Genomic DNA, 13,060 nt, shown 5'->3' with positions numbered 1-13,060 from the left:
GTTCCAGAATATAATATCACAAGCAAGATCCTAGGCACAAACACTATTATGGTTATTCTGCTCAGTGCCCCCACACGTCACACAATAGCTTCATGCATAAGACAATTCACGTCATTTAAATTAGGGGCCCCTCTGAGTATTTTGTTGAGGTATGTATGTGACTCACAACTTGTGTACTTTACATGCAACCCAATTTTGATATCATTAATCAAAATTGCTTCCTACCGTGAAACTGTTGTTAACATTCTTTGTACTTGATTCAGCAACACTGGCATCTGAGAGATCCACTTCATCAAAAATGAGAGACTGTGAAAAGAAAAGAAAAAACACAATCAGTAATGGTTATTCCAGCTGTAATGCTGTTTAAAGTAAATTACTGTACTTTTCACTTTTTAACTTTTAGGAAAGAATTTTATATAGTACAGTCATTTACAAAGTAAGCCAAATAGTATCTCATTCGACTATAATTAATTATTTTGTTTCTTGCATATTTATGAACTCAACTACATATGGAGACATGCATGTTTATGAACATTTTTATGCGCTCTACTGCTGTGTAATGCCATGCTGAAAATGATTCAAAGTGTGTCAGCAGCAACATGAAGTGGGGATTCAAAGTCAGAGCTCTAAAGGGCATTTACTCCACTTTCTACTTTCAAGGGGGTGCTTTGACTTTTTCATTCATATATTGGATACAGCATTGATATTGAGAGTATTAAGTATTACTAGCCAAGAGATTAACCAGTGATTATTTAAGATGCAATAGTGGAAATGCACCCCACATTCCTCAGGAGTATACTATAGTAGGTCTATTCTAAATCAAATGTGTCTGAATTAAATGGGCTGTTCTGTTGAATACTGTATATCTATTTTGGTTAGGGACCATTGAGAACTTTAAACTCTAATCTTAATGATGTTTTTTTTATTATGATTACAGCATGTATACAATGTCGCATGTGTACAATGACTATCCTCTAGATCTGTTACAGCTATGGTTTGTATATCTTTAGGTGCATGAATGCAATGCCAACACAAACATTCCATGGCCCAACTATATCAAGAAACCTGATTTTATTTCCCTTAACCTGTCTTATTTCCCTTTACTCTCTCTCTCTCTTCCTACAGTGTATGTGTCAAAACCACAACAATGTCATAAGAGGGTGATGCAGGATATTCCATCAGCCAAGGGGATAAAACACAAGATCATTTTCTGCAGTTAATGTAATAGGCAAATAGCCACTTTCACTCCAACTTCCTGAAGGAGTGAGGTAATGGACCTTAAGCAGCGACGAGTATAGGGCCAAAGACAGGCGAAGTGAATAAGATGATGCACAAATAATGAATAGGAAGAACAGCATAAATAAAATACATTGGTTACTTTGCTACTGTCAGAGTAACTTATTCATATACAGGTTAGATAGGCTGGGAAGCTCAATTTGAATTTGTTTGCAGTCAACCAAATGCATTCAGTCCTCAGCTGTCCTTCAGGTGGCCAGCAATAGTAGAGGTACATGGACCTGTTATCTAAAGAAGCTCTACAACCCAGATGAAATGATGAGAGATCATACAATCCTACTGCTCTTTTCTGATTCAGCTCTTGGCCACCACTCCACCCAAGAAACAATCAGGGGTGCGTTTCTAGAAAGGGTAGTTAGCTAACCTTCGTTGCAATCTTTGTAGTTAGATCCGTCATTCTTGGATTTGGTGTTTCTAGAATGGTTCGAACTCTCAATTGCAAACATGGACGGAAAGTTTGGTGGTTCGAACTACAGCCCCTGAGCAGTCGCACTTGTGCCGTTCCTTGGTAGTTCCGTTGACGTTGTCAGTGTCAAAGGATAGGAGCCTAACCAAACATCACAATGATGGGCTCATTCTCGTTACTTATGTATCTAGTGTTGGCTTACGTTTTGACTATACACACCTAATTGACCTTTGTTTTAGGCTACTATTCTGGTATTTACAGACTATTAAAAGTAGTACACTGACCAATGGTGTAGTGGCTAGAGCAGGGGACTTTTTACTAAAACATTATGGGTTTGATCCCTTGGTTAGGCTATATTGCCCTCTTGCTTTTGACAGGCAGTTGATACAAGGTAATGTGACATGAATAAATACAAAATAAATCTGTGCAACTTTATTTGACAACATTATTTTTAACTAATGGCTTGTTCCTAATGGTCAATCGTACATAAATATTTAGGGTCAAATTAAGCCTATTGTGTCTCGTATAGGCCTACTCTTAGCACAAAAAGTGACAAGTCAGGAGGGGTGGGCTGTGAACACTGGTCGCATGTGAGGGTCCACCAAACAGACAGATAATGAGAGTGATAAGTTGAAATTTCTGTAGGCATACGTTTTTGACACTTAGATATTAAATTGACATAAATAATGACAAACTTTGGGCCCTATTATCGTGGTCTAAAACGCATGGTCTCTAGTCAAAAGCTTATTTATATTTAGAAGGATGTTCAGTCCACATTGGTGTTTTCATTATCAAACGTCGGACGGATGGCGCAACAAGGTGTTCCTAGGTTCTTCAGTCAAGGGTGTGTTTTGGGCGTAACATCATTTCAAACAATGAGAATGACATCGGTCATTCCATTTAACAGCGAGCAGCGCAACTTCAAATAGCACATTGGTATTTTGATACTCAGCAACGCATTTGAAGGAATCTGTTTGCATGCGAGACCGTATGGAACAGTTATTCCACTAAACCATGCTTTACTAAAACCTAGCAGAGTATAGCCTACACGCATTTGCACTCGTCTATTATTTGAACTCATTGGCAAAGTGAAACTAACTTCACTGTGGTGTCAGTCAACGACAAAACAGTTACACACAGTTAATTACTTTCACTATTTACTGACAATGGGTTAAAAAGTGTTGCTTTTTCTAGGCCAGAAAACATAGCCTGGAAAAAGCAACACCCCAATAATATTCAAATGACTGAATAAAAAAAGTTTATCCTGCAGAGGAGTTGCTTACATCTTGTGCATCTTCAGCTTCATATTCTTCATATTTGCCACACGCCTCTCGGATAATCACTTTTATCCGTCATTACCAATTTGCAAACTACTCATTGTGAGATAAGTATAAGTATATATACTCTTTTGATCCCGTGAGGGAAATTTGGTCTCTGCATTTATCCCAATCCGTGAATTAGTGAAACACACTCAGTACACAGTGTACACACAGTGAGGTGAAGCACACACTAATCCCGGTGCAGTGAGCTGCCTGCAACAACAGCGGCGCTCGGGGAGCAGTGAGGGGTTAGGTGTCTTGCTCAAGGGCACTTCAGCCGTACCTACTGGTCGGGCTTCAAACCGGCAACCTTTCGGTTACAAGTCCAAAGTGTCAACCAGTAGGCCACGGCTGCCTGTTGTATTGATGTATTTTGTAACTTTCTAATTATGTTTCCAATTGTGTAATTTGTAATGTTTTGCATGGATGTGCACTGGTGCGCGTTCGTTTGTGCTGGGATAATAATTTGCTTTCCGCCAGGCACCGGGTCGCGAAAATAGGGCCCATAGGCTGTTAGCTACACATGTTGCCACCTGTTCCACCAATGATATGTACTGTATCACTGCCTCATCAACAACGTTGTTGGAACTAGGGTGTTCGAACGCCAGAAGAGGCGAATTGCGACACAGGTACACTGCTTTCTAGAAGCAGGTGTTACAACATAGTTGTTTGAGCAAAAATTGTGTCGTACCATGGTGGTTTAGCAACAACGCAGCTAACTTTTGTAGAAACGGACCCCAGGACAGTAGAGACAGCCAGAAAGAGAGGCAGAGGAGAAAAATGCAGACTGTTATCATTCATGGGACTGAGAGGCATGTGGGGTGGGAGGTGAGTGGTTAATGGCAACAGTCGAGGCCACTGCTTGCTGACCCGAAGCGTCACCAAACCTTCCTCCGATCCACTGGCACCCAGAGAAGGGGTAGTATGGTGGGCACCTGCCCAGCAGACAGAGAGCATTCTCCAGCAAACGCGGCTCCGAGATACCCGGTGCTGCCAGCGGGCTAGCACTCCACCCGCCTGGGACAGTCACACACATACAAATACAATGCTAAAAAGCAGCAGTCAAATGTCATTTGGTTCCTTCTGGGCTTATTACTGAAATATAGGCATTCAGATAAAAGCAGTTGGAAGAAAAGGTAATTATCATGCTTTCGGTAAATCTGTGGCAACTAAGGTACCTAACAGTACTATATGACAAATGAGTCATTCTATTCTTTCAGAAAATACAGGAATAGGTGCAGGCTTTGCTCAGACATTTTACAATTTCAAAAATCTGATGGACCGAACTTACAACTCAATAACAGAAAAGAATAAAAGGCTGTATTTTGCATATACTAATTATTTTATTGTTGCACAACCAGGGGTCACAAGTAAGCTTGGCAGAGGAAACCTTTTTTGCCTCATCCTCGTCCATCTATTCTGTACACTGGGACACCCTAGGACACCTTACATACTGAATATGATGTATCCTAGCATTACATGTAATTCTATTCATGGCTAAACTAGTTATTACTAATAATCCCACAGTAACTTTTCTATAAAGTTTGCTACAAAGTAAGGAACATTCAAACTCCTTTCTTGCTTTCTTCTTGTGTTATGGTTTCACTCTTAAATTCACTTACATTTTAATCTTTCATACTTGTCAATAAAGGAGCAAAGCACTTACTTCCTGGCTAGCACAAATCCACTTTAAAGGAACAATTCCGGTATTTAGCACTCTGAGGGCCAGATGTACGTACATTAGAGCCCAACCGATAAAGGATTTTGAAGGCCGATACCGATACAAATATTTGTTGATTTAAAAATCCGATATTCCAATATATTGGCTGATATATATATATATATATTTTTTTTTTTCAGAAACGCGCAAAAAAACATTAACAGATTTCCCTAACATTAGTTATTTGTAGTTATTTATGAGTATTGACTAAAATAATATGATAATGCATTTCAAAAACAAACTTGTTTATTTTTAAATAATATTGTCACAGTGGAACAGAGGAACTTCGAAATATATTAAAGTTCTGATAAATAAAATGTATAACAATAGAAACTTAAGATATGAAACTTAGTCTTTTGAACAAAAACACAATAACAACAACAACCAAATCAAAGTTACCAGTATTAAAAGACTTAATAAGCTTCATAAATATAACTTTGAACTAAGAGTTAATAATTACAAAAAATAATGACATCACTTTCTATAAATAGGGATGAATCACTTTACTGTATAATACTATCACCATCATTTGTATTATCATTAAACAAGATAAAGGTCACTCTTAAATGTTTGAGTGTGCGTGTGTAATAATTAGTCCCTATTGCCTTATAAGCTACCTTATAATTACAATGTCAGCTTGCTTATCCCTTTACCTGCACTTTTAAAATGATTTCCATCAAGCTACATCAAACCATTTTCCATCATCAGTTGCTGCCTGCCTTCTAAAACCTACTATTTAGTGATCTAAATCCATTATGTAACTCGTTAATGCTGCGGCTGAACGACAGTCTGAAACGCACACTTGGCGTCATTGGATTTCACACATGTGTAAAGAAAAGCTAACTTTTATGCACTAGCTACGTTTTGCACAAGCTACGTTTGATACTTTTTCTCTATGTCTAAATGTTCACTCGCACGTCTAACTTACATTTTACAATGCAGGGGCTGTAACTACAGATATACTAGTTATAAATCATTACTTTATTTAGGCAGAGTAAGTTCGTTGTGGTTTCCAAGCTCATTAATGTTAACGTTAGCGGTCTTCCACTGATATTCATGGCATTACCTAGCTTTGTGGTTAGCTAGTCTATGATGAGCCCTGGATAACGTCATACTGCAAATTGTAAAACATACGCTTTCAAAATAACAGGCCGGGGAGAGATGATACGTCTCACTGCTATAACTGTCACGCTATTAAAGAAATACATCTTCAGTCACATTGTCAAAAGTTAAAAGGACAGACAGTCAACTACACTGTAACAACGTAACGTAATTACTAGCTAATTCCGCTTCACTCTCGGCTTATTTAACAGCAGCAAAACTGGACATTGTTTTCACGAATTTTGTCATGCTTATTTGAGTTAAGAGAACTGATGGGGATGTTCTTTTAATTGTTATTTCAAGCAATGTATGTCTCATGACCAAATCACCATGAACACACATCACTGATGATCTCACTCGCGGATAACTGGTTCTCTCTGCCCGACTCTGGCTGGATCAGCAGGTTGCAGGATGTGTGGCGCGTTATACACGAGTGTTGCCAGCAGGGACGGTGTAGAGTGCCCTCTGGTGGACAAACTATACAACGCCAACACTCATGACATGGTTGAAGGGTGTTTCGTCCGTTTTTATTTTATTTTTAAAATATTCATTTATCGGCCATTCTAAATGCCGATACCGATAGTTTGGAAAATGCCTAATATCGGCCCGCCGATAAATCGGTCGGGCTCTAACGTACATACTTTGCGAACGTAGTGTTATCAGCGTCATGGACAAACCGCAGATTGCGAAAGCTGTCAGACCCAAGTTTCCGTCGTATTTATCAATCATTCAATCCTTAGTGTAAACTGCGCCTTTCTCTGCCTTTCTCCGCCCATAAACGCAATTTACGAACGTCCACAACTGAATGCCAGCGCCTACATACAAGCGCAGTTGAATGAAGTTAACTGATGAAAACATTAAAAAGAATCAAACGTTTAGCGATCATGAAATAATACCATGATAAGATGTCAACAAGCAGGGAGATAATGAAGATCAGTAGTTCTACTCAAACTACTTGTGCATATAGGCTATTGAAGATTGGTCAAATCTAGCAAGTAGGCAGGTTTAAGTGAATGACGTGAAAGTGAAAGTAAGACATTCGAAAGGCCAACAAAAGTTAATGTTGCTTTTGATAGTACAGAGACTTACAAAACTGGTGCTCTAAATAGCGATTCTGTTGTCTTTGAAAGGTTCTCTTATCGACGCATTGAACTGCAATTTGGATTAACACCTGCTTTTACAAGGCGGAAGTATTTCGGCGCAGAATAGACGACGTGAGCTTTCAGGAGCAGTCTTTGTACATACCGCGGAATACATAATTAGGCGCTCTTTACTCTTCCCCTCCCATCTTTTTACGCTAAACTCCCACTTTCCCCTGGATCCTCCCATGAATGCATATGTATGACATGAACAACGCAATCTGCCACTTTCAGCGATTTTACATCATTGCGGCCTGTTTGTACATACCTCGCAATGATTTTACACGCACGTTGCGAAACAAATATGCCTGAAGTGGGCGCAAAAGCGTTAGTACATCTGGCCCAGAGTCCCTTTTCTATTTTGTTTTGGATGAACTAGAGTGGTGGACACCGAAATTTTGACTATTGGTCCTGTCTCGACTTTTCTGACTCGTTTTGAATCGCCTTTGACTACTTCAGAGTGCTGCCTACAGGCATGCACAAACATGTCCTAAAACAACCCTTAACGTTCGTTTTCAAAACTGTGCAACTCACCATGGTACCATGGTAGGCTAGTCCAGACTCTCACTAATATGGTATACTATAGCCTAATGGAAATGCAGACACTTATGCTTAGATTGTTAATTGCCTACATAATGTTTTTGAACAGCTGACCTAATGAGCTTCTAACAAAAGTAGGCTGATATTGATGTGAAGGATAAGGTGAAAGCCCTTTTAAGTTATTTATATTGCTTATGGCACAGGTGACATTTTATGTTTTGGCCCTTCAGTTGAGTTCAAAATAAAGTGGACACAACGAAATAACAAACACTAGTTGTTAAGATTAGTTGACTAATCAAATAATTAATCGAAAGATTAGTCGTTAGAAAATTAGTGGTTAGTGGCAACACTACAATAGACATTACATTGAAATGTACTGTTTTTGTAGTGAAATTGAAAAGCTTAAAAAACTATGTTATCAATGGACTAAATAGAAATTAAAAGATAATTCCGGTATTTTTGTGCATGCTCATAGGCAGCCACTCTGAAGCGGTAAAGCCGATTCAAAACGAGTCAGAAAAGTAGAGACAGGACCAATCGTCAAAATTTCGGTGTACACCACTCTAGTTCATCCAAAACAAACCTGAAAAGGGACTCAAAGTGCTAAATACCGGAATTATCCTTTAACACAATAATTACATTAACCATAAACATACATACCACGACTCTTTAAGGAAAAAATAATTAGTTAGAAACAAGTTAAACGTCTGTGGACACTTTTTAAAGATCCCAAAGCCTCTAGAATGAATAACTTTAGGTAACCAGAATGAATAGCTTTAGATAAACTAGAATGATTAGCTCAGTGTTTCCCATACATTGACTAATCTGTGGCGGGGCGCCACAGATTAATATTCTATGTTTAATTTAATTTAATTTAAATTAAATATAAGGTCAAATCCTTGCATTGCCATCGAGGTGCGCTTTTAACGCACGCAGCCTTTCCTTGCCCCGCCCCGCTCTCTCTCGTAGCCCGCTGCCACTCCTCTGCATGTGCATTTAACAAAATATTCACAATTGTTGAAGGATTGTCGTTGCCACGTAGAAACATTGCATAGAAGACGTCTGGCTAAATTGCTGTTAAATCCGCTTAGCATCGTGACCATGCTGCGCAAATTTGTTCAAAACTGCTGCATTGAAGTGACTCTGCTAAGGTCTAATCACAACATAGTTGGCTACATTGAAGAGACTAAACAAAGTTAAGTTATGAAATCAAGCAGTATCGCAAAGCTAACGTTAGAATACTGTTAGGATGTCGAATTTAGCATGCTTAGCCTACTTACAGCTGCTTGTCAATTTCGTTGAAGGGCTCATTTTATTGACTCTGACACTGAATGTTTGCAAAATCCCGATGTAAATGGAAAAGTGTTTTTCAAAATTCAAAAGTGCATGTCCCAAGGAGAAGTATGAACCTTTATTTTAACTATGTAGAAAACATTATGAATTGCATCCACACATCAGCAGCCTTTCAACTGTTTTACAATTGCAAGGGTTCCCTCAAACGTCTTAAAGTGACAGGCCCTCAATTAGACCTATACACTACCAAGACGATCTTAATACCCCCCCCTTGTCCAAGTCAGCTACCGCCACAAATTGAATCCAATTCTGTGGGAAACACTGTAGCTGTAGGTAAATTCTTCCATCAAAGAGAGTCTTGTCAAGAGCCTTCGTGTTGATGGAAAGCAAACATAGTAAACACTCATCAAAGGATCACAGTGGGTGAGAGGGTACATATTAGTGGATCATGGAATTAAGATAGCAAGGCGCAAATCCAGTAAGTGTGCTATAGGCCAGAGTGAGTCATTTTCATTTAATTCTGTCTGCTATAGTAGTGGGGTTACACGTTGTCTTCTGATTAAAGACCAGACGTGCCGCTGCAATCTGAATCATCTGTAATGGTAGGCCAGTTAACAATGTATTGCAATAGTCCAGTTTGGACAGAACCATGGCCGGCGTTCTGTCAAATTATCATACTCATTGAAATGACATACCTAGGCCTAGGGCTCTATCGTGCACACCAGCGCAATTGACTTTGTATACTCGCGCATTTGTCTTTCCTATTTTGCAGTCAGCGCATATTGGAATTTTCCCTCCACAGGTACATGTGCGCCCACGGGGGCGTTTCAGCGAAAAGAGGGGGCGTGTTCCGGTGCAAACGGTCCCTGTTGATATTTTGCAGTTTCAGAAAACAATTCCGCCACAGACCAGGAACCTCATGGTCTAAAGTCAGTGGCGCAAATTCAGATGCTATTTTAAGGGCGCATGCATGGCCACAGGCCTGCAGAAATGAATGCTATGCACACCGATCTACAGACACCCTGTGCACAGATGGAAACATTCAAAGCCTTGATAATATTTGTCCATTTCCCGGTTTTGTTCGTGCATTGGTCAACTAAAAATTTAGTAGCCTATATAGTACATCTACATGCAATATCTTTACAACAACAACGCCTAATTACGACCTATTAATTTGGACAGCTTTATACAGCCCTAAAAAGGCTAAAGTTACCTTTAGTTTTGTTCCAATTTAATGTTGTGTATGGCTTTAAACATCGTGTGCGATTTAACATCAGCCTATAAGCATTATTCCAGCTGCGCTAAGGTTTTGACAAGCACCACAATTTTGCCTACCTTGTTGTAGCCCATCTGAAATAACTCCAAACTTTGCTTTGTTCCCTCCATCCTTTCGTTTTATATCCATGATGGCCTTGAAGTCTTGAGTTTGTGAATTCGCTTAAATAAGCTTATTATGTGCTGTTAACCAGCAACCATAGACAGTAAAAGAAAGCAGCAAGTAGCCTTGGCTACAATTTCTGTAGTTGCTGCGTCCATTCATTGTTATTCTCTCTCCTGCTCAAACAAAAGTTGTGCGTGCAAAAGTTGTGCGTGTCAATTGTGCTAAAGTTAAGTTGATGATAACGTGTTTACAAACTCTACTTTACATAAAATATTGTAAATAGCCTATTGTCATGCAGTTAATGGGATACTATGCAGAGTTGAAAAGGTCAACTTAGAAACTGTTTCTGTTGCCTGATGGTAAGGTACAGTCGTAGCTTACACCTGCAGGAGCGCTTGCTTGGGCGCCTGTGTTGCGCAATGCACTTTGCTCCTCTCATCTATACGACGCAGTTCCCATTTCTCCAAACCATACATAATTACAAGGACAAATATTGCTACACAAGGGAAATCAGTGCGGTGTCCGATGTGAAAAAATAGGTATAAATCTAGCGTACACATTTCCACGAATCACAGATGTGTTGATGACATAAATTAGGAAATATTAGAGGACTTAATGAGACGTGATGTTGAACTGCATGCCAATGCCATTTAACCCAAATGCCCCAGCAGCAGCACGGTAGAGGAGAGCTTATCTGACAGATCTGCATTGTCTATACTCCATAGTGAGGTAGATTACATTGCAAAAATATCACAATGCATTCATAACCTCGTGATTCAGTGAAAAAATCAATAGCAAACTGGTCCCAACTGACTATAGCACTGTGAACCGTTCCTGGCTGCGCCTGGCAATTCCGCCATCGTAATAGCAATCCGCTAGTGAACAAGCGTGCCTGTTGTTAAAGGGAATGTGAGATGACGCTCTGATTGGTTTATTGCACGTTACGCTCAAACCACACCCATGATTAATGTAGCTACTTCAGACCACCCCATTTTAGATTTGCGTCAGGCGCAACAGTCATGATCCAGCCGGTAAAATAGAAACAGCACCCAAGATCTGCCCACAAAGCGATTTGCGAGAAGTCAATTGCGCTAAAGTGCAAGATATAGCCCCTAATGTTTAATCGCAAATGCCTATCATTTTATCCTACCTTGAATTTTATAATAATTATATTTTATCAAATGACTGTTCTCTTTCAGTCCAATTCACTTGAAGAACCAGTCTCTAATCACCCATCTCTGTACAGGGGAATATTTGAATGCAAAGTCTATACAGGCCCAAGCATGCAGAATATTTTTCCTCTTTCAATTCTTCAGTGCCTCAAACCATCTAGAGAAGAAAATCTAAAAAAAACTGCCTATCTAGTAAAATCTAACCAAGTCTTATTAATCTTATATTAAGATCAAAAAATCTAGTTGGTATTGTTTTCAGTATAAAGAGACTTGCCTAGCGCTTTCTCATAAAATCATCTATCTATAAATTACAGGAACGTCTGTCTGTGTGTGTGTGTGTGTGTGTGTGTGTGTGTGTGTTTGTGTGCCGCATATCTGACAAACCGTTGCCAGGTGTCTCTGCATGGGCACAAGTAAGTTTGACGTTGTTTGGATAAGAAATGCAAAAGATATCGGTAAATATATCTGTAAAATAGGCACACATTGATTGGCTTTCGCTGCTCTACTGTAGCCATTCCACTATCGGTGTGTTTGTGTGTTAACCGCATATCTGTCGACCCGTTCCTGGGATTGATTTCAGACTTGGCAGGTGTCTTGCTACAGGCTCCAGTAAGTGCAGTGTCAAGTTTGACATTGTTTGGATACGAAATGCAAAAGATATCGTTAAATATATTGGTATAAGAAGCATACGTTGGGTTTCTCTGCTCTACTCCCTCTTACACAGCACAGCGCGGGACCAGAGACAGAGAGGACAGAAGCAGAGATTTGGCAGCACTGAATCAGGGTACAGCATGGGTCAAGATGTTTGGATGATTATCATGTCTGACATCAACAATAAAGATTTCCTGTATGCAGTTTGCTTGCATAAAATGTTAAGATTGTCTTGTAGTGTATAGGTCTAATTGAGTGCCTGTCACTTTAAGACGTTCGTGAGGGAACCCTTGCAATTGTAACACAGTTAAAAGGCTGCTGATGTGTGGATACATAACGTTTTCTATGTAGTTAGTTAAAATAAAGGTTCATAGGCCTACTTCTCCTTGGGACAAGCACTTTTGAGTCTTGGAAAACACTTTTCCATTTACATCGGGATTTTGCAAACATTCAGTGTCAGAGTCAATAAAATGAGCCCTGCATGAGTAACGAAATTGACAAGCAGCTGTAAGTATGCATGCTAAACTGGACATCCAAACAGTATTCTAACGTTAGCTTTGAGATACTGCTTGATTGCATAACTTAACTTAGTTTAGTCTCCTCAATGTACTATGTTGTGATAAGACCTTAGCAGAGTTAACTTTAATGCAGCAGTTTTGAACAAATTTGCCCAGCATTGTCACGATGCTAAGCGGATTTAATAGCAATTTAGCCCACCGTCTTCTATGCAATGGTTATAAGTGGCAACAACAATCCTTCAACAATTGTTAATGTTTTGTTAAATGCACATCAAAGAGTATAGAAGCCTTCTATAGGACCCTACTCTTTGTGCACATGCAGAGGAGGGTCAGCGGGCTCGTGACGAGAGAGAGCGGGGCGGGGCAAGGAAAGGCTGCGTGCGTAAAAAGCGCAGCTCAATGAAAGGATTTTATCTTATCTTTAATTTAAATAGTAGCCTACAACATAGAACATTAATGTGTGGCGGCCGGTTTTGATTTCATGGCGCCCCCACAGATTAGTCAATGTATGGGAAACACTGATC

The 13,060-nt window shown here is 39.5% G+C and overlaps 1 protein-coding gene across 3 annotated transcripts in view; it reads right to left on the bottom strand.

Annotated features, from left to right (window-relative positions):
• dgkh (diacylglycerol kinase, eta) overlaps positions 1-13,060 on the bottom strand; it is a 174,102-nt gene that overhangs the window by 114,356 nt on the left and 46,686 nt on the right. For 2 of the 3 annotated variants that reach the window (XM_042068969.1, XM_042068971.1), the window contains 2 exons: positions 3,892-4,038; positions 226-306 (listed from right to left, as the gene is read on the bottom strand). In XM_042068969.1, the coding sequence (XP_041924903.1) occupies positions 226-306; positions 3,892-4,038 (228 nt within the window). The remainder of the gene's footprint in view (positions 1-225; positions 307-3,891; positions 4,039-13,060) is intronic. The other variant, XM_042068970.1, reaches the window with a different exon arrangement.

The sequence above is a fragment of the Alosa sapidissima genome, chromosome 2 (assembly GCF_018492685.1).
Source record: "Alosa sapidissima isolate fAloSap1 chromosome 2, fAloSap1.pri, whole genome shotgun sequence".
NCBI classification, from domain to species: domain Eukaryota; kingdom Metazoa; phylum Chordata; class Actinopteri; order Clupeiformes; family Clupeidae; genus Alosa; species Alosa sapidissima.
The sequence above is the reverse complement of the archived record's forward strand: the minus strand, read 5'-3'. Positions and strand labels throughout refer to the sequence as shown.